Below are 27430 nucleotides of genomic sequence, written 5' to 3' on the forward strand. Positions count from 1 at the left end.
ATGTCCGACTCCCGAACTTCTCTGACCCGTCGCCGGAGCAAGAAACGGCCGGTGTGCCAACCTCAGGGCAAAAACTCTTCAACACGCACAAGAAAAGGTGAGCTGCTGCGTGCGACCATGCCATTCGTCAAAAGGTCCACCGTTCTATGCGAGCGCTAAGTGTGTGCACGCGACCAATTGGCATGTAATTAAGCGCAGATTGTTTACTGCAAACGGCTGCAGAGTTTCAAGACTATGGTTTCAAGTTTCGGCCGCGGTGGCCGCGTTACCATAGAGACTAAATGTAAACGATGTCAGTGTCTAGTATGTGAGAGCACGTCAAAGGAACCGCAGTTGGTTGACGCTAGTATGGATCCTTCCACTGTGACACATCTCCCTCCTTTCACTTCCTTCTTAATCCCTGTCTCTACCGTGCGGTTTAAGTGTCCGCCAATAGAGGCAGTCAGCATTTTCCTTTCCACAGCCCAGAATCGGTGGCTCAGATAAGTCACTCGATTGCTGAACCGGAGTACCCGGGATCGAGCCCGACCGTCGGTGGCTTCCTTTCGAGGAAGGTGAAACGAAGAGGCGTACTGCGCTGTGCGATGTCATTCAACAGTCAAAGAGCCCCAGGTGGTCGAAATACTCCGTAGCCCTTCATTAGGACACCCCTTTTTTTTTTGTTCGCATTTAGTCCCACCTTCCCCTCTTCCCTTATAGCGCGGTTCAGATGCCCACAGAAAAAAATGAGTGACAGATACTGCGTCTTTCCTTTCCTGCAAACCGGAACATATACATTTACATTTCCTTTCCACATAAAACCTTTTTAAGGCGAAAACCTTGTTAGGCTCATGGAACAAAATCCCGTGCACGAGATTTGTGCTCTAGATGTGTGAGCGTGATCTGTCACATTCCGCGAGATTCCGTGAGAATGTTCCTCCCACCTGCAATGCCACACTTGAACGCGCGCCAAGGAACACCACACGCGAAGCGATAGTGTACCGTGCAAACACACTTGCCGGAGAAAGTGTAACAGATACAGCGCCTTTCCTTCCTGTAAACCAATAATTGTGTGTAGCACTACAATGAACTCCGATAAGAGGCAAACGATGAGAGGAAATGATAAGAGAGGAAAGGTAAGCTTTCGCCATTCTCCTCTTAAGAGATAGGCCATCGAATATTCTTTAGCGCATTAGCTCTAAATTAGGCGCAAACCTTGGGGCCGCTTCAAATCTTCGGATGACCTTCAAGCAGAGCCAAGGTCATTATGGGCTTAGCCAACCCAGAGACAAGTTTGTGGTGAAGTGGTGCATGATGACCCCATGATCACCGATCGTTATGACCACAATACTAACTCCCCTCTTTACTAATTATGAGTGGTAATTAATTATAGTTAACCAGGTAATTATGGTTATAAAGTGAACATTAGGGCACATCATCAAGTCATATTAATAACCTATCCCATGCATAACTGCATGCCCTGGGACAATCAATGTCTCATCATTCAATTAGGGATTGTGAATGAAAATTGAACTTTACGTTTCATCATCAAGTCATATATCAATGAATAACCTACACAGATTAAAATTGCGCATTGTCTAGTATTAGGTATTAATTAAGCGCCGTTTATTATAAATTGTGAATAAAAATTAGACAAATAGACGACATGAAGTAATATATTGGTGGATGTATTATGTCGAGTATGACAGCCCTAGACTAACTGTGCCATAATTAATTATGAATATTTAGCTAATAGGGACTAAAAATTGAACTTTACGCTACAGCATCGTCATATATTCGAAAATATTTCGACGAGAAGCTTCCGAAAATATATAAGCTCGTAACCTACCGCTCGATTTTGGACGTAACCAGGGTTAAATCGTTATGATTTTTACTCATTACAGCAGTATATGCACGACCGCACTTAAATGCTCCAGTTCTGCCAAGAATAAATTGCCTCTCCTTTCTTCCTTTTCTTTTTTGTTAGAACTTTTCATCCTTTAAACGCTGGACTAATGGCTATACTCTGTTTCACACTGTCTGGTGCTCCCCTGATGGGGCTGGGACGGGTAGGTCGCCGCCGCTTGCGGCGGGGGCTGGCCTGTTACCGAGTTTTTATCTGTTATGGGCCGTCATTGCACTCGCCGCCTCTCCGGTGGTGGACGACGGCTGTTGTTGCGGCGCGCGTCTTCATCTTTCCCTCTTCATTTTCGTTCTTCTCTATTTTCTCTTCTGTCTGCACGAGGCAGCGGAGGTGGCTCAGCTACAGAGCCAGCAGCAGGCCCATGCATTTTCCTTTCCTTCTTACATCCACAACAACAACAACAACGACAACGTTTCACACTATAAGCGTGCAGCATTGTCTAGGATATGCAAGTAATGCGCCTGCAGAAGCGCATATTCAGCCGCAGCGTACGTCTTCTACCTCTGGAAGCCTCGGTGAAGGGTTGGACGAAAACAAGAGGCGGTACCAAATGACATGCTTCGACTGCAGCTGATTGACAAGGCGATTTGGCGATCAGTTATTGAACCCCCTCGTTAGCAATGATACTGAGCTTATACTTTGGGCGCGCACTGTCATGACATGTCCTTCTTTGTGATCTCGTCATTTTCACGTTGCTCTGTAAATATTTTCCAGAGTGTGCTAACTCGCGCAAGCCAAAAATTATGACAGAAAACAAAAACATAGATGAGAAGCATATCCAGTGTAGCAGCAGTTTACGTATTTTAAAGCGCTATACTATTTTTATGCAAACCATGCAACGCTGACTAACGTAACGCGCTTGTTCGCGCTGGTTACTCCCGCCCCCGAAAAGTGCTCCGTCGTACGACCGGCGTGCAGGCAAGCATCTGCCAGTTAGCTCAAGCACCGCGAATGGCACCGTCGTACCTTCGTTTTAGCTCTGACGACGCTCCGTCCAGCCTTTGAATCCTGGAGGAGTAAGAGTGACGTGCGGTGGAGTGGTACACGGTGCTAGCACGCCTAATCACTCTGACTGCGCCCACGCCCAAATATAACTGACTATAGTAAAACTGATAACTAGAAAGCTAAAAATACTAAACGCCTGACTGTCTTCTCAGTGATTTGAAACGCCACGCAAATCATTTTAAAGATTACCTTTATATGTTCTATCTTTGGCTGTCCAACACCAGGTGTTCGAAATTTTGGGAGTCCTCCACTGCGGCGTCGCTCATAGCCTGAGTCGCTTTTGGACGTTAAACCCCACAAACCAAACCAAATGAAACCTTTTCATGCTGCACTAAAAAAAGAAAAAGCACGTGTTTCTTTTGCGATTGAGACGGTTGCGTTACATATCAGGAAAAAATAGAACGAGCTGAAGAAGATAACAACACAAAGTCAAAAGAAACGAAAAAAAGGTTAGGGGGGTAGCCTCAGTCCACAAGCCAACGTTTCGACAAGTAGGCCTAATTGTTTTCGTCTGGGTAGTACAATCATCACTGTGGCGGTTAATGTGCTCTTTTGCTTCCGAAGAAGAAAAGCGGGGGAAAAGAGGAAGCAAGTAGGGTAGGGAATGAAATAATGTCGTCTTATAGATTTATCTTTGCGAACTGCGAGCTTACGATTTGCTGACCTCCAGAAGAAGATAAAGTGACAGCACCGGGGAAAAGTAGGTGCAAGGTACGCATGATGAAACAGGATAAAAAGAGGGCTCGATATAGGCACGTGTGTGTGTATTACATATTCCAGTGATCTGACAAGAAATAAAGCTACAGCAGAATGCTTGTTTAGGGCGTTCAGAAATTCTGAAATGCCAGCGCAAGCTGACTGAAAATATTGATGCGAAAAAGTGAGCATAAAGCATAAAGAAGGGCTGGTGACGTAAGACATTTACGTGCAGTGGACTTTTAGGAAGGCTTTGCTCAGGAATCCAGAAATGTCAACAGTAAAAAAAGCAAGAGGAAATTGGCAATGACTTAATTCATCCACGCCAGGATATACAAAGCAAGAGCAGTATTATATATTCATGGATGAGACCAAATCGTTTCTTTGTTGTTGTTCTTGCCGCACCTTCTCCGCCGCCTTACGACGTCGCTTCGAGAGTCCCTCTCCTTGCTCTTCAGGGGGTTCCAACGCTCGTACAGATCTCCCAGCTTCATTTTCCTATGTGCCACTTTGCCTTGACAGATGGAGGGGAGGGTGCACTAGGTGCAGCCCTCCTGTTAGGGTACAAACCTCAACCAACAACCATCATCATCCTACGGCAACTCCGGGCAAGGCCCCCCACACCAGAGGGGTGGGGAGGTTTTTGTTTCGGGGAGCGGGCGTTATCCCAGCCAAGGGGCTCATGCAATCTGAATTCGCTTCGCCGGGACGGGTTCGCAGTGCCAATGCACCGCCCGCGCAACGCCCCGGCGGATCTTCGCGGAGAACGATGTCGGTAGGATGAGTAGTTCTGGCTTCTAGGCGAGTGGCTTATATCCACCGCTGCGGAGCAGCAGCTTAAGAGCATCGCACATGCGCAGTGAGGCTCATAGCCAATTGACGCCACGCGCAGCGCTCCGCAGAGACCGGCGTTATATGTACCGGTACGAAAGGAGTTTGCCAGGTATGTGAAGAAAAAAAAAGCAAGTCTGCGATGTAGAAGAAGCGAAGAAGCAGCAGAAGAAAGGAGCACCCGCTCCGTGCACCACACGCGCGAAGCGGGTGCGCGCCCGAAGGTCGGCTGAAGGTCAGGCTGCGGCGTACACGAAACATGCCGCAGCTAGGCCTTGAAGCTTTCGCTTCAAAATAGAACTTAAAGAATAATGTACGCCACACGTGCAAACGTTATGGTTCATGGAGTTTAGCGTCCCAAAGCGACTCAGGCTATGAGAAACGGCGTATATAGTGGAGGATTCCGGAAATTTCGGCCACCTGGGTTTCTTTAACGTGCACTGACATCGCACAGTACACGGGCGGGCACCGTGCTTTTCGCCTCCATTGAAAAGCGATCACTGCGGCCGGGATTCGATCCCACATTCTTGGGCACAGCAGTCGAGCGCCCTACCACTGAACCATCGCGACAAAGTGAAACAAATATCAATAGCGAAACAAAGGAGAAAAAAAATAGACGGGGGTCGAATACTGTATAAAAGGTATGCAATTCACACGGTATGTGACTGCCTTTCAGAATGATTGTGGGGCAAGGGGAATGTATTTCAGAGATTCTGATTTTCTTTTGAAATATTTATTCTCGCCATTCCAGCAGCATTAAATAAGAACGAGGAACGTGTATAAACCGCGCAATTGGTGGCTGCGCTGCCCATGGAGACGAAAACAATTCCATTCGAAACGTTTGGTACGGCTGAAGTTCCCCTAAACGATTGTTCGCCTTCAGGTTCGTTTGAGTGTGTCAGAAAAGGATGGCAGAACACCTCTCACAATACATTCTCGACGCACAAAAAAATAAAAATAAAACGCATTCAAGTGCCTTTGCGAGTTAGAAGTAGAGGGGGTGCCAGAGAAATACTGCGACGGTAGCTAGCCGCTTGCCCCCGTATGGCTGTGTTCGACATGGTCCCGCACGTGGCATAGAAGTCACCGAGGGTCTACTAGAAAATGCTTGAGAGTGGTTGTGCCCCTGACTTTAACCCTTCAAATCACGCCAGTTTAATGTGCCAAACTGAGAGTTCTTGGTGTTTTTCACTGACCAGTCTAAATGAAAGTCACTGCCATTCTGCTGTAAAACTTTCATCAAAGCTAATAGAATTGTGCATGCAACAACCTCTGGCGTGAGCGAAGGTGAAATCCTATGATAGTCAGCCATTCCTGAACTGGCCCTACTAGAAAATGCTTGAGAGTGGTTGTGCCCCTGACTTTAACCCTTCAAATCACGCCAGTTTAATGTGCCAAACTGAGAGTTCTTGGTGTTTTTCACTGACCAGTCTAAATGAAAGTCACTGCCATTCTGCTGTAAAACTTTCATCAAAGCTAATAGAATTGTGCATGCAACAACCTCTGGCGTGAGCGAAGGTGAAATCCTATGATAGTCAGCCATTCCTGAACTGGCCCTCATTTTATCATTACCGCTAGGTACACGGTCCAAAGTCATGTCTACCCCAGAAATTAAGCTGCAAAAGTGCCTACTTCCTTGCAGACGAGGCATGCTCCGAGACCGCGGGCAAGCTCCTGGCGATGTCTGGATGCTCGCCTTCGAGCTCGATGAGCAGACCGTCTTCGAGTACGCAGCCGTGTCCAGAGGCCACCAGTGCTCCACGGAGCCGCCGAACGCGAGAGAGCAGAAGCCATTTGGCCCTAGAAGACCCGGAACGACGTCGCGCGTTTGAGTCAGGTGCTGCCGGGGCCCGAGCCAGCAAAGCACTTTTTCCCGTGCCCTCGCGAGGCAGCGGGCGTGCCGTTCGTCCTCCAGACGAGGCAAGGACCACACGGGACGCATCTGACGTCAATGCGTACACACGCTGCGTCCAGAAGGCCACCGACGTACCCCAGACGGTACAAGAAGAAACAAACGTCCGTAGCCTCTCTTGCTGGGAAGTCAGGAAGGCGGCCAGGTCTTTGGATTCTTCCGCTACTGCCACAGTTCCTTCGACCGCGACCGGAAAGAAGAGAGCGACGGTCGGCGATCGTGTGGAGCGACACTCGGTGCCTGGTACGCTGCCGCAGCCACCGCGCTTGACCATACCCAGCTTTTTCGAGCATCCTCCGACGCCCGATGTCGTCAGGTTCTCGGAAGGGCGCCAGTCGAAAACTGTGGCTGCCATTCCCGCCGTCGTTTGTTCCTCAACCAGGGGCGAAGGCGGCGGTGGGGAGAGCTGCGAGGCGAACTTCTCGAGTGTGCTGTCGGTGCGCTCCTTACTGCAGGTGGAGGAACCCGACGTCAGCAACAGACAGCCAGACGAAGAAGGTAACGAACGCACGCTTCACAAATCCTCATAAGAGCAAACCTCATTTGCCTGCAGTGCATTCGAGCGTAGCTAATAAACAAGTCCACTCGTGTGTTAACCGGTAACACTTGCTCATGGCCGCTGCGATACAAGTGCACTGCACAATGTAGAATTCAGGGACTGCTGGCCACAACCCGCACCAATTTTATTCTCATTGAAATTTAATTCTATAGTGGCATCGAAATAAAATTTACTGCAGAGAAAATTGCGTTTAGAAATTCTAACGCCGCTCGATTCGAGCTTATGACATCTACGCCTTTAAAGTGTTCGCAGCACGAAAAATGAGGACATGAAGAAGCACACACGAAGGATGAATGAATGAAGTGAATGGTGGCGAAACCTATCCTTTTGGGTCTGCATCCAAAGACATCTGTGCACGTTTGCAGTTTTTCTGTGAAACTGGCCGATGATGGCGACACTTGTTCTTCCTTTTGCGGCGCTTTAGGATAAACTATATCTGCACGACAACTCTGCTCCCATAATATCATAACCATGTCAGATAAAGTCAATACAACGGACTGTACAAATACGTTGTGGGAGCCGGATTGGGTGAACACCCTGTATAATGCGTATTATTCAATATAGAATGGTGTTTCTCTCTTTACACAATTCGTTGCATCTACACTTGCACGTGTGAATCGCCGTGTGAAATAACCAGAAATTTTTTTACCGTCCGCAGGCGTGATATATGGGCCATCAAAAAGATTCATGATAACTCTAAAACATTTTAAGACGCTTCTATCAATCTTGGCAGCCTTCCTGAAACACTGATTTCGTGCATGATAACCCCTTTGCCCCAGTCACTGACAGCATCCTTGCGGAAGGAGGCTATCAATAGAAACTATTAATCGCGTTGTTTAACTGCGGGAGAACAATGCAGGTTTCAATAAACCATACGGCCAGTGTCATTAACTAGCCATTAAACAACAGACAACTTTGCAAGACTGTAAATAAGGGCGTAGTGAACTCCGAGTCATTTCTTCCTTAGCCCTGTCTGCTCATAAGGGCTTCGCTTGCCTATCACTAAATAGCAGTGCATACTGCAGGTGTCAGCCGTCGTAGCTTCATCGGCAGTTGTAGAACTTGTAGCTCAAAACTGATAAATACCTGGCAGTAATTGCATTTACGTTTACCCTTCCGCACATGTGCAGAGGGCTCGACGCAGTTGATGGTCTCTATGGCGGCCAAGATGGCCGTTCTGCTGGCATGCTGGTACCTGTTCCTAGTCTCGCTGGACCTGATGGGCTCGGCATTCAAACTCTTCGCCGCACAGCAGACACTGAGCCGCGGCCCAAAGAGCGATGTGATCCGCAACCCCGTTGTGGGCATAATGACGGGGCTGCTGGTCACCGTGCTTGTGCAGAGTTCGTCATCGTCCACATCTATCACCATCACCTTGGTCGGATCCCAGTGTACGTGCTTTCGTGTGATCCTTACTCCAGAACACCGAGTTCACCCTGCTCAACTCGCGATAGCATTGTTTCGCCTGACACGCACATTAAATATACTCCGTTTAAACTAACCATACAGTTCAGTCGTTCAGTCAGTCAGCCTTGACAGATTGGCATTCAAGAACTTAAGCGAACTGGCCTAGAGGTACAAATTCGACATGTACCAATTCATCAAAACACACACACACACACACACACACACACACACACACACACACACACACACACACACACACACACACACACACACACACACACACACACACACACACACACACACACACACGCACACACACACACACACACACACACACACACACACACACACACACACACACACACACACACACACACACTTTAATGGAGAACTGTCTCGGGCAGACACTTTTCTCATAAGTGTTGAGAAATCATTCTAGCTTCCCTTTGTAGCCGTATGACTATGTTCATGTCGATGTTTATGGCTATTAATTGTCTTGAATGACAGTGGAAGTGAAAGCGCATCCAAGATTCTACTCCGCAAAAGATCAGTATTATATGTTGTACACATTTGCGCGTTGAGGTCACAAGAACAAAGAACATCAGTATAAATGTTTGACATTTGTGGCTCTGCTTTCTGGGCGTCAAACTTACGCCAGCCAAAAAAATTGTCTCCCTAGAACTGGTGCTCGAGGCATTCAGCATGTACCTCATGAAAGCAGAACTTCCGCAATTCCCAAGTGTCGCACACTACACTTCACTTAGTACTAAGAGCTGCTAGCTGATACCGGCTGACGTGCAGGCAGGCAAGAGCAAAAGGAATCACGAGCCTTTCGTCGCCTTTTTAAATGTATGTTTCAGCACAGCCATAGAGCTACAAAGGGAAGCTGGAATGCTGTCTCAGCAATTCTGCAGCTGAATAAAATTGTCCTAGGCCGGAGCAATTATCACTACAGCATCTACACTGCACGAGTGTCCTCTCTTGATGCCGTTGCAGTGTTAAGCGTGAAGCAGGCTATACCGATCGTGATGGGCGCCAACCTGGGTAGCTCTGTGACGAGCAGCGTGGCCGCGCTCTCTCAAGTGACGCGACGTGACGAGCTGCGGAGGGCCTTCGCCGTGGCCACAGCGCACTGCCTCTTCAACTGGCTCACGCTAGTCGTGCTGCTTCCCTTCGAGGTCACCTTCGGTGAGAAATTTGTCCTTCGTGCTTAGTATGCGCAAAGAGAACACCGTACTCACGGCGTGTGTGTCTCGCCTACAACCTGTAAACGTTTGTTACCACAGCGTTCTTAGAATCATCGACCAGAATGGCAGTGGAGGCCCTTGACCGCAAGCATCGTCTGCACCGGTACAACCACCTGCGTGCACTTACTCGGCCTCTGACCAGCTTCATCGTTCAGGTGCGTGCTTTGCGTGACATTGGAAGATGAGTGGCATACCGGATGAACCCCTTACATTGGAACGCCTGTGTATAGTAAATCAGTCTGAAAGGCTCACGCTCAAACTCTGAACGAAACACTGCGTCTCATTGCAGTTGGAAGAAGCCAAGCCGCCTCAGAAGATGACCAGCGAGCATACCGACGGCAGCGGCCTTGTAATACACACTGTGCGCACATGCTGCGCCTTCAGCGGAAGCCGGTGTGTGAGACCTTGTAAGTGCGCAGCCCTGATCCCTTCTGACGTGCGCGGCAGTTAGATCAAGTTGGTAAAATAACGCAGACGCCAACGTAGGTTGGCCATCAGCTTTGAACGCGTCTGCAAGAGGCTTTCTCGTTGAGCGCTCGCCAGGGCAGCCTCGCGAACCTAATTCCATTGCGTTGTGTACTCAAAGGGGCCTATACTTTGTACGACGACGACGACAGCAACGAATCCATAACTGATGTAGAATGCAAAGAGCTCAGTCACTCGGCATGCGTGCCCCTCCGTACGAACAATACCTATTTTATAAAAGGTGGGGAGCTATAATTTATTGTTATAGAAACTAACAGGTGCTTTCTTTGTGGATCCTAGAAAGCAGCGGAGCTCATCAATAGGCACCTGGCAATTTTAAGATGTGCGAACGAACACACACTCAAGGCGAGGGTAGAGGACGTGAGCGCTCGACTCGACTTAAAAACTGTCAGACGAACTAAACCAACTAGCCCGACAAGATCATCAAATCAATAGCTACTTTTACTGACGTCCATTTTTGTCAACCGTACTTCCAGCACAAAGCGTACGAAATTAAGCCTCGAAGAAGGTGTATATGGTCCCTTTTCGCTACTGGCTGGGCGTGAGCCCGTCGAAGCAACCAAATGACCAGCCTCCTTCCTCCAAAAAGCACACTGCGTAAATTACTAAGCATAAATTGATATATGCGTCAAGTGCACCAAAGCTGTTTAAAGAGAACGTTTATTACAAAGCAGAAGTGTATTCCGGAGGGCTGATTGGTGTAAACCATTCATTTTCCAAACCTGCGCAAATAAAACAAGGACAGAGCGAGAAACACAGGAACACAAATAAAGCGGTTTTTGTGTATTCCTGTGTTCTCGCTCTGTCCTTGTTTTATTCGCACAGTTTTGGAAAGTGGACTGTTATAAAACGTTTAAGGCTGATGAAGACCTGCAGGAAAAATGGCAACTCCCGTCGCCACAGGCCAGAACGCATTGGCGAAGCTACAGCTGAGCGACCAGGCGTCCGGCCTGGTGCTCCTCTTCCTGTCACTGCTGCTCATGCGGGGCTGCCTGAGCCTGCTGGCCCGCACACTCAACCCCGTGCTGCGGCTCCAGATGGCGCTGTCGCGGATGCCGCAAGGGCTGCTCGAAGGCTACGCCTGCTTCTGCCTGGGCCTGCTCGCCACGTTCGTAATGCAGAGCAGCACGGCGCTGAGCTCAGCGCTGGCGCTACTCGCCGCGTCGGCCGGCGACCACGTGGCGGGACTGGAGCGAGTTTACCCCGTGCTGGTGGGAGCCAACATCGGCACCACAAGTACGGGTCTGCTGGCAGCTCTGGCCGGCGACCCAACGCCCTCCACGCTTCAGCTGGCGCTCTGCCACAGCTTCTTCAACGTGTACGGCGCTCTGCTCTTCTACCCGGTGCCGTTTATGCGGTTCCCGGTGCCGCTGGCGCAGCTCCTGGCGGCCACTGCGGCCCACTATCGCTGGTTCGCCGTCGCCTACCTGCTGGTGGTGTTCGTCACACTGCCACTGCTGGCGCTGGTGCTCTCTTTTGCCGGTGAGTACGGTGTCGAACTATAGTGTTCGCGTGTGTACAGATAAGCGTCGACCTGTTCACCCACTCGTGCTGGGAGAATCAGCGCATGCGTGGCTCGGAGTTTCGATCCACTCGGTGAGCTCAAGTGAAGTATGAGAGCAGAGAGGGAGCAAACATTTATAACAGTAAAGGCAGAGAGATCGGGCAGAGAGATAGGCCTGTAGTAATTCGATACTAGCATGATAGTTCACGCTGGGGAAAAAGAAAGAAATGGTGAGTTAGGGTAGAAATGCATGATGATGTCACGAATTGCTTAGGTGCTTTGGACAATAAAAAACACAACGCGCACACACGCGTGCGTGTTTGTTTGTGTGCTCTTTGTTTTTCGATCGCATGGGTTATTATGCAAAGAACATAGTCTTTTGACTAAACAGCTCAGAATTTAGCTTAGCTCGCTGTACCTGACACCCAGCACCGAATTAGACATGCAGCGCGCTGCACCAGCAGCCAATGTGCGGTGCGGCCAGGAAGGCCGAATGCCAGGGTCGTATATACAAACCACGGAATGTCTGCGCTACTTTATTTGATCCTTTTTTTCAGCGACAACACCTAAATAACTATTCCCTTGGTCTAGCATCGTCATTGTAGTTGTAAAAGTATCAAAAGTACTCGCCGCAACCGGAGGGTGGTAACCACGGGTAAAGACGGGTCGGGTTAAAGTGTATAGGGGGAGCGGAAGATTCTTCGACCGATAGAAAAATGTCACGGGAGCCAAGCACCCGGAGTACGTTTACCGTGGAAGGAAGACGGCATGGTAAGAGCAGAAGAATGTAGCCTTCTGCGTCTGTGGCGGCCTCTACGAAGAGTGTGCCTGAGTAAAAACCCAGCTATGGTGACGCCACACGCCTGGTGCGGCAGACTTACTCGCCAAAGAACGGTTGCGTGAAAAACGGAAAAAGTGCCTTCTAACTATGCACGTACGCACCTCATTCTTACAGTATATCGCCAAGTGAGAATACCTCAGCGACTTTCACACCGGCAAACGTCGTCGTCCAAGTTTTCCTTATGCGAGACCGACTTCTTCGCAACCTGTGCTAACCCTTCCCATTAACTCGCCCCACACCGGTTCACTTTCAAGTAGTTTTTTCCGTCAACGAAATATAGTGCAGTTTCTTTTCTTTTGCAACCACTCACGGCCACTAGCCTCAATCTAGGTTTTTCATAAACACAAGTAAAATCTTTTCATTCCTTTCTCTTGATAGCTTTGGTTCTCTTAAGACATCTGCAAACATTCCACATTTTAATTCAGCGAGCGGCTCAGACATTAAAAGAACATATTTATCGGCGCCATGAAACTGTCGTGTTAACTCCTATACGTAAAGGACGTGCGGGAATTCATTTTTCTTTTTTTTTTTTTTTTTTTTTTTCACATAGTGAAGCGAGCAATTCGTCCTGCCCCACCTCCCCCGGGCTTTCTAGCGAATGAGGTGTGAGGACCCGCTAGTTTTTTTTTTTGTGACACAGATAAAATAATTAACGTCCCCAGCGTTAAAGGAATTACAGAATTAAAACTTAACGTCATCTCTCGCAATATTTTCTTGCCAAATGCCCCACAAGCCACAAAAAACGAGATAGTTGTTCCATCAGGATGGCTGCCTGGCTAAATATGGCATTTCTGCTCAGCGCATATCTCGCTGGTTAAGTGCAAGTTGCGGAAGGCTGCCGCTTCCGGCGGACTCGGCGAAAGAAATCAACGCGATTCATGCGGCACAGTATTTGTCAGCATTGATGTCTCCCCTCCCTCCTCACCTCGTCCAGACGGAGCATTCTCTGTCCCTGGGGGGACAACGAAGCTAGTGCAAGCGTGTGGCGTGATCCAGTCTATAACTCTACATATATCAATGTGCGACACGCTGTACTTGCCCTCCACTCCGTGTGTCAGACCGTCTCCATATATGTGAGATTTGATGGGATCCCTTCTCGGTTCAACTTGGAGGCTCCGGTTTCCATCTCAACAGTCGCATTCCACTCTGTCTGGTCCTTGTCTCGTCCCTCTTCACTCTCTCCATCTTCCCCTCCTTTGAAGGTGGAGAGTGGTTTAAAGGTGAAATCTTTTCTAGACTCATGGTGAATATCTCGCGTCTGCGAGATGTGTCAGAGAGACGCCGCAATAGGTTCTGACGACGAAGCCAAACAAAAGAAAGTAATGATCGAAATTATAAAGAGTATGCAAACACGCAGTATAGAGGTGGAAGAGTAGATGCAGACAGAAGGGAAGGAGGAAATGCTTTCGCCATTAAGCTCCTAAGCGAAGCTAAGTGCAATCTTATATATTTTTTTTTCTCCCTACACTTTGCCTTCTCTCCATGCCACCGCCGATGCCGGACTCTTTTTTTCATATAACCGTTCTATGGCTAGTCCCAGTCAAAAAAAACCAATGGGTCCAATTGGGAAATTTCCCATTGAAACCAATTGGTCAAATCCCAATTGTGTTTTCGCCACCCATTGAGGTCGACCAGTTCAGACCAATGGGTGTACCCATTGGATACAAATGGTTGCCCCATTGATTTGAACTTGCCACCAAGCAGACCAAATTGCCGCCCAATTCAACTCAAATGGTGCACCCATTAGATTTAGAAGGTCACCCATTTGGTTTCAACTGGTCACCTAACTAGACCCATTGAATTCAAATGGTACACCCATTGGATTTAAAAGGTCACCCATTTGGTTTGAACTGGTGACCTAACCTGACCAATTGAATTCAAATGGTACACCCATTGGATTTAAAAGGTCACCCATTTCGTTTGAACTGGTGACCTAACCAGACCCATTGAATTCAAATGGTACACCCATTGGATTTAAAAGGTCGCCCATTTGGTTTGAACTGGTCACCTAACCAGACCCATTGAATTCAAATGGTACACCCATTGGATTTAAAAGGTCACCCATTTGGTTTGAACTGGTGATCTAACCTGACCCATTGAATTCAAATGGTACACCCATTGGATTTAAAAGGTCACCCATTTGGTTTGAACTGGTGACCTAACCTGACCAATTGAATTCAAATGGTACACCCATTGGATTTAAAAGGTCACCCATTTGGTTTGAACTGGTGACCTAACCTGACCAATTGAATTCAAATGGTACACCCATTGGATTTATAAGGTCACCCATTTGGTTTGAACTGGTCACCTAACCAGACCCATTGAATTCAAATGGTACACCCACTGAATGTAAATGGTTGCCATATTAGTTTCAACTGAGAAACCATCTAGACTGAAATGACTGGATTTGTATAAACATGCAAATTAATGCATAGGAACAACTGAAACATTGGACACATTGCCCAAAATTTCTGGCTGAATGACTTGAACTAGCAAGAAATTCTCACGCAGATGCTTCAACACTTATTCTTTATTTGAAGAATACTTGAAAAATACTGAGCAATACACTTGCTCTCTGGCTTCAGTCTTCAGGACCAGGGAGATATCTGCGACTCCTTTGCAGCTCTGGAAATTTATTTCAGCATTATTAACACTGAGTATGTTCGAGGTAGAATGAGAGGAAGATGGTTTACATGGTATGAAGGCCCACTGAACAAGGATAAATGGGGTACGCCTCAGTTCACAGGTCGAGCCAACGTTTCGACAAGTGGACTTGTCTTCGTCTGGGCAAAGCGATCATTACTGGCAGGCGTTTAAATATGCTTTTGCTTCTGAAGAAGAAAAGCTGGGGAGGGGATGATGGGTGAGAAGAAAGTAGGTCATGAAGTGGAAAAAAAAGGTTTCTTCAGTATGTATTTCTCAGCCTGGAATCAGCGATCCTGTGGCCTGCAAAACAAGTAAAAGCAGCAGTACCAGGAAAAACTACAATACTGGTAGATGTTTAGTCACCACTTAAGCAGGTTTGGTACAGATACACATTACAAAGGGACAGGCTTTGCGAAGGGCCCTGATAAAGAATATATCTAAGGGGGCCAATTCTTGAAGCTTTCTGCAAAGGTTGGGGGGGGGGAAGTACACAGAATAATAGCAGCACAGTGAACCATAACTGATGTGGAAAAAAAAGTTCCAAGATAAACGCAAGTAACAAGTGATAAAGAGGAAATGTGTTTGGAGAAACATGTGCACCTTATGCTATTGCGGAGCGGAATAGAGTGTATATGTATTGTGAATAAACTGTACAATTAACGCTACGTGGTATTGTAGAGTTAATTGTACACTTTAATCACAACACATATACACTCTATTCCGCTCTGCAATAGCATAAGCTGCACATGTTTCTCCAAACATATTTCCTCCTTATCACTTGTTACTTGAGTTTGTCCTGGAACTTTTTCTTCTTTCATGTCAGATGTAGTTCACTGTGAGGTTATTATTCTGTGTATCTGTACTCCCCCCCCCCCCCCCCCCCCCTGCAGAAAGCGTCAAGAATTGTCCCCCTTACATATATTCCTTATCAGGGCCCTTTGCAAAGCCTGTCCCTTCGTAAGGTGTATCTGCACCAAACCTGCTTAAGTGGTGACTAATCGTCTGCCTGGTATTGTAGTTTTTCCTGGTACTGCTGCTTTTACTTCTTTTGCAGGCCACCGGATCCCTGGTTCCAGGCTGAGAAACATATACTGAAAAAAATTTTTTTTGTTCACTCCATGACCTACCTTCTTGTCACCCATCCTCCCCTCCTGACTCCTTCACCTACTTTCTTCTCACCCACTTTCCCATCCCCAGCTTTTCTTCTTCGGAAGCGAAAACGTATTTAAACCCCTGCCAGTGATAATTGCTTTGCTCAGACGAGTATGCTCAAGACTTACATACCATTGAGAAAATATCGAGTATTTAGGGCGTGATTCTCGCACCAGCACTTTGCATGGAGTGACACTTAAAAATCAATCTTTATACACCTCTCTTACTTCATGTTTGGTGCAAAATACAAATTTTTTAAATATGTGGCAAAGCACAATGCACTATAACAGCAGCTTACCGCTTTGCGCCTTTCTCGATGTCGGCAAGCTTCTCCACTATGAAGTGGTTCAAGTTTTTCGTTGCCATGGTTAAAAGCCCTGGTGGCACATTCTGGCTTGCGAGCCGAGCTCTGTAACATTCTGAAATGAGAAAGTTACATAGAAAATATGTGAGTAGCAGCCACCCAAAAGATGCTCCAGCTAGCAGTAGCAACAAAACAGAGCCTCTGCTAAATTCTTAACTTTCTTATCTGCTGTTTCCCTTCTTTCAAATTAAAACTGCCATCCAGATACTACACTAAATTTCCAGGTCAAGAGCATGAGTAAGTAATATAACTGACAGATGAACATTTTGCAAACATTAAAATTATCTGACTTTCAATATATGTAAGGATGTTTTAGCAAAATGCTAGAGATTGCTTGTACTAGCCCTTAAATACAGCAAGGAAATAATGTGCACAGGATGCATGTTTCCATCCTAAAAACTACCAATACTGTTGAGGTGCTGGGAGCCCAAATCTAAGCCCGCCCGCCCGCCCGCCCCCCCCCCCCCCCCCCCCCCGCCTAAAAAAAAAGGAGTGTAGATGTACACTTGGCACCTTTTTATTCATTGGACAAGCATCTCACAAACTTAATCATTCCTTCCAAGAAGAGTTATCAAGAGCTGACATAATTGGTTTGCCAATATGTACCGTTAATACTGCAGCAGAATGCGCTAGATTTAGTTACATGGTGAACCATCCAGCAGTTACTTACCACGCACGACATCCACTTTCCAAGGCGTGAGTGGGGCTTTCGGTGTTTTTTCGGGAAAGCGCGGACATTTTTTGCCTGGACAAAATATGGTTGAGATTATTGTCAACCTGCAACTGTTACAGCGATAAGGGTTCCAGCGAAATTGAGAAAATAATATAAACGTATTCGCCTACCCTGTAGTGATCTGTTGAGGAGATCTTCTTTGCTCCAGATGGCCATGACTAGCTCTTTAGCAAATATAGAGTCCTTTTTCTGGTTTCGGACATGCTCCCAAACCTCGCGCTTGAGACACAACCCTTGCCCAATGTCCACCTGTGGAAAAAAAGTCTATTAAGCAACTTAAGCAACATTTATATAGGGAACAATTCATTAGCATTTTCTGAGACCATGTATTTAATTTAAACATCTTGAAACTTACCATATCATCACAGTGGCGTGCGCTTCCCAGTCCTCCAGAACTTCCCTCCTTACACTGTTCAAATTGTGCCAAAGGCACATCATTGACAGCTGCCTGGGCTGCACTTTCAACTGGTACAGTGGTAGGCGTAGGCAGGATAAGCTGGCTACCTATATTCAGATATTATTGTAAGCAAAAGCAGAAAATAAACAAATGCTAATCCACAGTGTCAAAAGTTGGTACAGAACAGAAAGCTGAGCATCTTTTTCCCAGACACAGCCAATTTGCACAAGGGCTGAGCCTACACATGCTCATTAACTCATGATGCCGGAACTCACCCAATCGTGAGATTTTCAAATATGACATATATACTATCACTCATTAATTGCAAATAAGCGTTTACAGACCCCATTTTACCTTGTTTCAATATCTGATTCACACTGCCAATTTCCACATTAAAGGTATTAAAGCATGTTTTTCACAATGATGTATAAGACATTATTACACATCTATGACTAACCACGTGCCCTTTCAACATGCCAGACTTGTTGGCCAGATGTTTCTATTTCAGACACTACAAAACAGTTTACCCAGCCCTTTTAACAAGTTCAATCTGTCACCTCGTGACTTGTTTTCATAGACATTGATTGCTGCGACAGCAGAGTTGTCAGTTATATGGGGTTTTATGGCACAAGAGAAACTATGGCTATGATGCGCCAAACACAAGATTAGGCAATTATATGAAGTACCTAACAGCAGAGTTGAGTGTTGGTCGCAAGAGATGGAAAAGCTATGAAATAATTGCTGCTTCATTGTCTTCACATCAATATAAATGAACAAATATGAACTCTGGCATTGCAATTCTGTTTGGAATTAGAACTTAATGAGCAAAAACATTTTATGCATTAAGTAATTGTAAGTTAAACACTATCACCTGCTTTATATGTCACTTAAGCAGACATCATGCAGTTAATGTCTGCTGTCTGTACATCTTTCACAAGAATGAGGAAAATGATAGAAATCGATTTATTATTCCTGACCAAATAAAGCAAGTACCCCACCCTATCCACATAAAACAAAAATTACCACTAAATCAAACTGATGTGCAACATTCCAGCCCTAACAAATGATTGACTAGATAAGAGCAGTTGTTGGGCTAGTTGGTGGTTTCGATGATCCATAACTACAGCATAAAAAACGGGATAGATGAAGAAGGAACACAGCGTTTTTTTTTTTTTTTTTGCTGTGTCCCTCTTTCATCTTTGTTCAGTCTTTTGCACTGTAGTTATGGATTATGAATGATTAGACCAAGAGAACTTTTTTGCTCTCTTCTGAGTGGTGCAACAGTCAGCATATAAATAACCTGAAGCAGCTAACATCATTACAGCTTCCAAGTTTGAGGTTAACACTGAATACAATTACTCACTTCCACTAGTGCTGAACTTGTCCAGGATATTTTCCTGCAGTCCCATATTCAATCTACGGAGCTGCAGGATCTCACTGTCTTGTTTTTTAATCTTTGATTTTAGGTGGAGGATAGTCTCTTCCTTTTGTTTTAACTGCTCTTGTAGGGCAGCTATTTGTTGCCGGGCTTCGGTATCAATCTCAAGCCTCCTCTTTTTTGGGTTTGGGCCTGGCTGATGGCTGAGCATTTTTTTTTTCTTCTCTAGGATGTGCAGCAACTCTTCCCTAGGTCCTTCTTTTTTTTTTTTTGTGGCTGAAAAGCAGAAAAATATTTCAGCAATAGTTTAATTCCTCCCGAAAATATGCATATCATAGGCACTATACGGAGCCCATGGAAACGATTGTGAACTCACCTCCGGTGAAACATTCTCGTCACTGTCACTGGTGTCCACAATCCTATTGACACGCACTCTTCTGCGGCCCACCTTCCCAAGCACGTCTTCCTCAGACTCTGAAAAATATTCCATCCAAGCACAAAACTTATAAATACAAAAAATTGGCACTGCTGTTGATGGTGCAAATGTTATATAGTCAAAATCAAGGAAACTGATCACATCATTTCTTCCCCTATTTTTCACTGCACCCTTTCGACACTCTGCACGAGCCATGAAGGTAAGGGGAATAAAGCCAACTAAGACGCATTTAAACCGATTCACTTTTACTGTATGCATTTCCACGATCATTAAACCAAAAGAAGCATGCACATGGTTCGTTCACCAGCTGTGCAAACAATGTAATCAGGTGATGCAGTATCCGAATCTCCCGACTCACGTGCGCTGGACGTGATGCAATTGTATATACAGCAGGCAACAAAACAAATTCTGTTCATGATTAATTTTTCAAGTGTATTAAAGGAAAGTCGTGTAACGTGCCATCTAGTGTACAACTACCAGAGTTGTAGGAAAATGCTTTAAAATCCGTTTCTTTCACAACAGCACCATAACAATGCGTGAGTAAAGCAGACATTTGTGCTAGTTAGCGTTTTTCCTTCCTTCTTTGCATTGTTCCCTTTCGCAGTGCTGTTAAGTTTTCGAACACGAAAACAATGCCTGAGCTGTGCTGATATATGCTCAATTTGCCCTCTTCCCTACTAAGATGAAAAAAAAAAAAAAAAAAAAAAAAGAACTCCAGAAACCTAGTTAATAGCCGCAAAAATGAATAGGCATCAAATAACTTACCTCCCAACATTAAAATCCTCGCCCGATAGTAATCGGAGCTGCCGTCCGTCGCAGTCCACTTGACAGCGTAATACGCCCTAGACGAAAAGTCCTTGCTGTTGCGAGGGCTAAAATCTTCGATTTCGCCGACTTCCACAACCGCGAACTTCTTGTCATCTTCATATCGCACATAGGCGTGCGTTATCTTTGTGCTTTGGGTTGCCATTGGAACGCAATTTTTGTCGCACGTGGTGCTGAGAACACGAGGTTATAACGAGGTCGAGCTGCAGTAACGCACAAGAGCAGAAAAAGAAATGGAGTGGCTGAACGCTGAACGATGAACATGGCGGTGTATGCATGGCCAGCATGGCAATGTCCTTAGTTTTCCTCTTAAAAACAAACACTTGTAGCATTAAAATTTGATATAAAAAATTAATAAATCAGGTATTATTAATGCTTACATATTATTGTAATTTTATTACGGTTAGCTTTACAAAAATTACTTAATACGAAACCTGTGGACAATCTACCGACTGGATCGACATTACTTCCAACATGGCGGCATCCGCATTTTACCTTTTAGATTTGCGAGATGGTTGTGGTTGAGACCGATGATGCCTTCACCACACAAACGAAAAAAGCGGGGACCTTATAAAACCTACCTCAGCCCACGCACAAAATTTCAACTTCCCAGGTCTACCGCCCGCGCCCTCCACCAGCATGCCGTAAGTTCGCTGTGTATGTGCGCTTGCACGCTCTTTTGAACCGAGCGCAGTGCGTGAAATTAATACAACCACTTATTGCAGCAGGGAGCTTCACAAACAGGCTTTTCTAGTGAAGAAGATTCGCCGTGGGATGAGGACGCTGCACCAGAATATAGTACTTCGGAAGTACTGGCATGCAGCGACAACTGCGGTGTACAAGCCAGAGGTGCTGACCATGCTGCCGCAACGAGTGAGCCAGCACCCAACGATGAAAGTGGCGATGCAGGAACATCACATGGACGCGCAACTAACATATCTCCATTTGAGCTTGACAGTGAAGAAGTTAGTACTTTTAAAATTGTCATTTGGGGAGAGGGGGGCATAGTAATAAAGAAAAATCGGATTTTCAAGTTACAAACATGTCTGATGAAAGCCCAGTTAGTGATATGCAATTTAGATCAGATCAGTTATGCTGCTGTTTCCTTTGTACATTTCTAGAGTTGACCTATTCTTTGCAGGAAACAATGTCAGGAACCTTGTCTGCTGCCACAGAGTCATTCCATATCATGTTGGGTGAATATGCATGTTAGCAGAATGTAGAAGCCACATTGTCATTATTTGCCTTTATGTAGGTCTAAAATAATGTTACAGACTATCAAGGATATAAGCAGCATTTTTTAAACAAGGTGCCCAGTTATGGCTGCTGAAGTTTTCACCCTATTCTAATCTCTCCTTTTACATAATATAAGGTGAAATGCCATTAAAAAGAACAGTTCCTTGCAGCTCATTTGGAAGCGCACCACCTAGCCATAACCATTGGTGCTTTGTTGAGCCCTAAACATGTTGAGGGGGTAGCTTTTTTAACACAATATTGCTTTTTCATTTTTTTTATATTTCAGCCATCAGTTCCCAAACAACTTGATAAGGAACCTGTCCCCAAGAAGAAATCGCTGTTCAGCCACCTGTTTGAAGACTACATCAATGAAAAGGTTGTTGTGTCAGAGGGGGACATTCTGCTTATGGTTTTAAAGTATGCCTTAAAGAATAGCTTGTCACTAAAAGGCCTCACAAGCCTCATAGATATGATTAACCATTTCTTTGAGCATCCAGTCTTGCCACAGTCTCAGTACAGAGTTACTAAACTTCTTGGACAATCAGCAATATCCATGAATTTTATTTTTTTTTTGTCCTAAATGCTTAAAAGAGATAAGCCATACAGTAGCAAAGTCAACTTTTCAGTGCCCAAGCTGCAGCACTATGACAAATGTCACCACTCTTGCTGATTTACCATTTTTTGTCATTTTAAATATAGAGTCACAGTTGCAAAAATTGTTGCATAATTGTCAACTTCTCGATTTGACAAAACCATTGCCACAAAGCAGCACATTCTCAGATATTTGGGATGGACAGCTATACCGTGATTTTGTCACTGGTACAAAAGAAGTTGGTCCAAGGATCAGCTTTTCATTGAATGCTGATGGGATGCCACTTTTCAAATCAAGTGGTACCGCCATTTGGCCCATTCAGCTAATAGTTAATGAGGTGCCGCCTGAGCAAAGGATGACAAAGTTGGTTTTAGCAGCATTGTGGTTTGGCAAAGAAAAACCAGACATGGCACTATTCCAAGGTGCATTTGTCAATAGTATGGACCATTTGAGCAATGAAGGTTTCACTCTTGAGCGTCAAGGGAAAAGTGAAAAATTCAGAGCTTTCTGCACGTGTTGTGCTGTTGACTCAGTTGCACGGGCACCCATGCAAGGGGTGACACAATTCAATGGGCACTTTGGGTGCAATTGGTGCCTCCAAAAAGGAGAATGGGCTGGGGGCTCAATGAGGTATCCAGTGCAAAGCATTGACCCTGTTGAACGAACTGAAAACCAAATGCTGCTGGATATGGAAACTGCAGAAAAAGAAAAAAAGACTACCCATGGTGTCAAAACAATCTCCCCCTTGATTGGTCTGCCACATTTTAACATAGTGTGGAGTTTTGTGCCGGATTACATGCACTGCATTCTCCTGGGCATAGGCCGTCAATTTTTAGATATGTGGTTCGATTCATCTAGCTGCCCACATTCTATCAGTCGAGAGCAAACGAGGGTTGATAAAAGGTTAATGGCTGTACATCCTCCAAAAATTGTAAGACGCATGCCAAGACCGACCAAAGAGCGGAGGTGGTGGAAAGCCAAAGAGCTGGAAAATTGGATATTATTTTACAGTATTCCAGTTCTTGATGGGATTCTCCCTAAAACATGCCTTCAGCACTGGGGATGCTTAGTAGAAGCACTTCACATTATGCTGAAACGCAGTATTAAACCCTGCGATCTTGATTTGGCTGAAGAACTTCTAGTCGAGTTTCACATACGTGCAGAAATTCTGTATGGAAAAACATTTATGACGTTTAATATGCATCAGCTCACACACATTGTCAAGAGCATTCGTCACTGGGGGCCCCTGTGGGCTCATTCTGCTTTCCCATTTGAGGCAGGAAATGGCAACCTAAAGGAGGCTGTGAAAGCTGCAAATGGAATTCCCCATCAGGTATGCCGTGTTTTGCAAATGGAGGATATAGCTCAGGAGTTGACCGAGCTGGCTATTGACCAAAAAGTACTTCAGTATTGCTCATCACTGGATGCACCAGTCACCCAAAAGAGTGTTTGCACTGCTGATGGCATCCGCTTTTTTGGTAAAGGTACTGCATATGAACAGCCAAACTGTCAAATCAGAAATGGATACAGCATACCTATTAACTCCAAGCAGTATGCAAGAATGCTTCTAAATGGATCAGTTCTGACTGACCAAAGATATTCACTGGCTAAGAAAACAAACAATTCTGTAGTTCAACTGTCTGATGGCTCATTTGGTGTACTTCAAAAACTGGTATGTGGCAGTGATACTAAGGTTTATGTTTTGCTCAAGCAGCTGAAATGTATTTCTGTGAAGTATCCTTTAATAACAATGCGGCACTTGCTGAAGGTTGTAGCTGAAGAACCAGACATGCTTGTTTTGCCAGCATCAGAAATTCATAGAGTTTGTGTACTCGTGAAACTTCATGATACATATGTTGCAGCAACCCCAAGTGCATTCACATTTTAATGCAGGTTAACTGTTTCTGCTGAAAAATTCGAAACAAGCTACACTGCAGGTCAGCTTCATACTGTGAGCTCACCATATATTGCTCCTGTATGGTCATGAGCCATTTTACTATCACCGGTCTACTGATGGATGTCGAGCTTTGGAATATAAGCTGTGATATATTTTCGTTTGAAGGCCCGATGCTACTGTAAAGTTCCAGTGGCTGCTTGTTTACTTGATGTGTAGTCGTGCCTCGTCAATATGGACAACTCGATGACAGTTCTTATGAGGAACAAACTTACATTAGTGGTGCGGGGAGTCTACTTCAATTAGACTCAACTACACTCTGTATTTACACTGCAAGCTTGTTATACTTGGTGGCATGTGCAGAGGCACATTATTTTTTATTATTTCTTGGCGGCCTAATAATATTGTATGCATTTACACCGTGTTAATATTGTTACAGTCCATATGATAAATGAAGATGAGGAACTGAGTAGTAGTTGGATGAAGAAAAAGGAAGTGGGAGTGAAAGTGCCGCCTGTTTTCGTGTGCACCATTTCTTGGGCTCAGAAAGGTTGATTACATAGAGACAAGAGTGTTACATTATGAAATCCCTCTGTATGTACAGTGAAAATGCATGCAGCCCATGGACCATGTACTTGTCGCAGTAATCAATCTTTTTTTTTTTTTTTTTAAGCCCTCTTGATGCAAAGTATAGCCAGAGATTTAAAATGTTCATATTAATGAGGCATCACGATGTATGACTTCTTGTTTGGGACATGTCTTTCATGAAGAGAGTTGTGTGCTAGCTATAGGTGGTTATAACTCAAGTATGTAAGAACTGCTAAATGCCATTCCTCCATGACAGAAAGCAGTCCACTGCTAACTATTTTCTGGTTGCCTAAATAAAAAGCTAACCTCTCTCTCGTTTAGTATAGTCAAATACTTAAATGTGATCCTGTTTGCTGTTCAGAGGATTATTACATGTCACAGGCCACTGGCCATGCCTAGAAACTGCTGTGTTTTTGTTTTGTTTTTAAGTTTTATCCTACTGTACTGTTGTGCACTGTATACAGTCTGGTCATAAATTATGGTTGGGTGTTGAATTTATTTGTATCCTAGATGATAATGATTTGTTGTAAAAATTTGTTTCCTTGATATGTATACTTTCAAGCTAGTTCAAGAACTCTAAATGTGTTCATGCCGTTTTACTGGCTGATGTTAAATTGCGACATGCATCTACAGTTTCAGTGTGATGTTAAATTGTGACATGCATCTACTGTTTCAATGCCATGTATTACTTGCTTTTGGATTTATGTGGCAGCAGAGTTGTAGTTTTGTACATGTGTTTATGTCATCATTGTGTATTGTTCATTGTGTATTGTGTAAATAAATTCAATGAAAGTCCTATTTTTTGCCTTCATTCATAAACATTTAACAGGTTTTTGGTGTTAGCTAAACAAAAACGATAAGTGACATATATGCAGTAAGATCAGAGTAAAATGCTTAGCAGCTAAGCCATGCGTTGAAATTTATGCTTCACCACACAAATGCAACAATGCCTGAAAATAGAAGCATATACACACTATGCATGCATCCCTTTCACAGTAAAACCTGCACATGTTCTGAAGTAAATTTGAATAAATGAGTCCTGTGATGTTTCAGAATTATGATGAAAGTGGCTGCTGAGTATTCAGTTTATCATTTAGAGAACATTTAGAGTCACTTTGAACACATCCAATATAGCACCAAAAGGTAGAGTACTCTAGAATTTGGATATTTCAATTACATTTGGAAGGACCCATTGGATTCTTCCTCCCAATTGGGAAGACTCATTGGTTTTCACACTCCCAATTGGGAAGACCCATTGGTTTAATCACTCCCAATTGGGCAGACCCATTGGTTTCCTCACTCCCAATTGGGCAGACCCATTGGCTTCCTCACTCCCAATTGGGAAGACCCATTGGTTTCCTCACTCCCAATTGGGATCTAAGAAACCATTTGGCCTTCCCAATTGGGAGTGAAAAAACCAATGGGTCATCCCAGTTGGGAGTAAAGAAATCAATGGGTCATCCCAATTGGAAATGAAGAAACCAGTTGGTCTGGCCAATACCCATTGGACAAACCATTTGGGATTGGGAAAACCCATTCATTCTGATTGGTGATCCCAATTGGACCCATTGATTTTTTTTGACTGGAGCAGTCATGTGCAGTGTTGCCAGTGGGTGTTCGAATCCTTTATATCCTCCTAGGGTAGCCCTCCGCTACCGTCTGCCCCATATAGCCTACAGCGGCCTAGCTCCTCCCCACAGCGGCATATAAGAATGCACTCCAAACATTTTCTTTCTGCATCTGGTGCACAGGCAGTACCCTCTTCAGCGCCGTGGGCGTGCCGCTGTTGCTGGCCGCGTTCTTCCTGGTGGCACTGAACGCAGTCCAGCGTCACCACCCGCGCTGGCTGCCACCTTTCCTGCGCTCCTGGGCGTGGCTGCCCCTGTGGATGCACTCGCTGGCGCCACTGGACGCTCTGCTCGAAGAGCGGCTGTTGCGCCGCTGTCGCATGCTGGATGCCTTCCTCGGGCCGCCTGCAACAACCACGGCCATGCCTTAGGGTAGATGAACCCGCGTCCAGCAGTCGGGCGCGCATTTCTGCCACTGGATGGCCCCCTCTGGCGCCTTGGTCTCAAACTACCGCGCTCTACGACGTTCACAGATTTTTGTTGTGTACTCGACGCATGTGCGATTTAAAATGACCTGTTTAGTGTGAACGTAATGTGTATCATAGAATATCACCTCATAAAAAATACCAATGCCCTGATCATTAGGAGATATGTATTGTTACCTGCGATTGTGCAACGTTGCTTGTGAACGCGGATCTACACTAGTGCATCGCTGCATCTTGAGAGACCACAAATCTTCGTCCTCTTTGATAATGCAGCATTGATTTCTGTACGCATTGTTAAATGCGAAGAAGGCGTTACGCTGTTCTCTAATCATCGCTGCATCTTGGCAGACCACAGATCTTATTAGTCCTCTTTGATGATATAATGTGCTCAAATAAAACAAGGCTGTGGCTAAAGGTACGTCGGACGGACCCGATCGATCGTCTTAAAGGTACGTCCGACGGACCCGGTGCGTTTTTCTTCGGGATACGACGGACGGATCCGGGAAATATTTTTCAGAGGTACGGCGGACGGACCCGATCGGTAGGGTTCTTCCGACGGACCCAACGCATTTTGAGTTGGGATCCGACGGATCCGAGATCTAGCAACAACATGGTAGCCATATGTAGCCAAATCGAAGTTGGTATATAAAGGAGGCTATGGTATGGTATGAGGTGTACGTGCGTGGTGCAAGAAGTATGTACTACATACTGCATGCGTGAAATGTGAAATTACAAAGAATAGTAC

At 45.3% G+C, this 27430-nt stretch overlaps 1 protein-coding gene and 2 pseudogenes across 3 annotated transcripts; 2 read left to right on the plus strand and 1 right to left on the minus strand.

The window, feature by feature from the left end:
* LOC146185552 (sodium-dependent phosphate transport protein 2C-like) lies at window positions 1–27080 on the plus strand. Its single transcript, XM_084607854.1, has 8 exons — window positions 1–97; window positions 6078–6845; window positions 8037–8297; window positions 9310–9501; window positions 9600–9715; window positions 9850–9967; window positions 10950–11528; window positions 26384–27080. Exons 1-8 carry the CDS (start codon window positions 1–3, stop codon window positions 26629–26631), a joined length of 2379 nt encoding a protein of 792 aa, XP_084463980.1. The 3' UTR covers window positions 26632–27080.
* On the minus strand, window positions 14818–20571 carry LOC146185553 (BEN domain-containing protein 5-like; annotated as a pseudogene). Its single transcript, XR_014707804.1, has 7 exons — window positions 20263–20571; window positions 19047–19535; window positions 17642–17790; window positions 17397–17535; window positions 17224–17298; window positions 16488–16608; window positions 14818–15016 (listed from the first exon to the last, which is right to left on the minus strand). The product of XR_014707804.1 is annotated as a BEN domain-containing protein 5-like (transcript).
* Window positions 20800–25385, plus strand: LOC146185554 (uncharacterized; annotated as a pseudogene). Its single transcript, XR_014708001.1, has 3 exons — window positions 20800–20966; window positions 21048–21287; window positions 21845–25385. The product of XR_014708001.1 is annotated as an uncharacterized LOC146185554 (transcript).
* Window positions 27081–27430: the final 350 nt, after the last annotated feature.

Source organism: Amblyomma maculatum, chromosome 6 (genome assembly GCF_055883805.1).
Source record: "Amblyomma maculatum isolate TAMU_Amacu chromosome 6, ASM5588380v1, whole genome shotgun sequence".
In the NCBI taxonomy this organism is placed as follows: Eukaryota; Metazoa; Arthropoda; class Arachnida; order Ixodida; family Ixodidae; genus Amblyomma; species Amblyomma maculatum.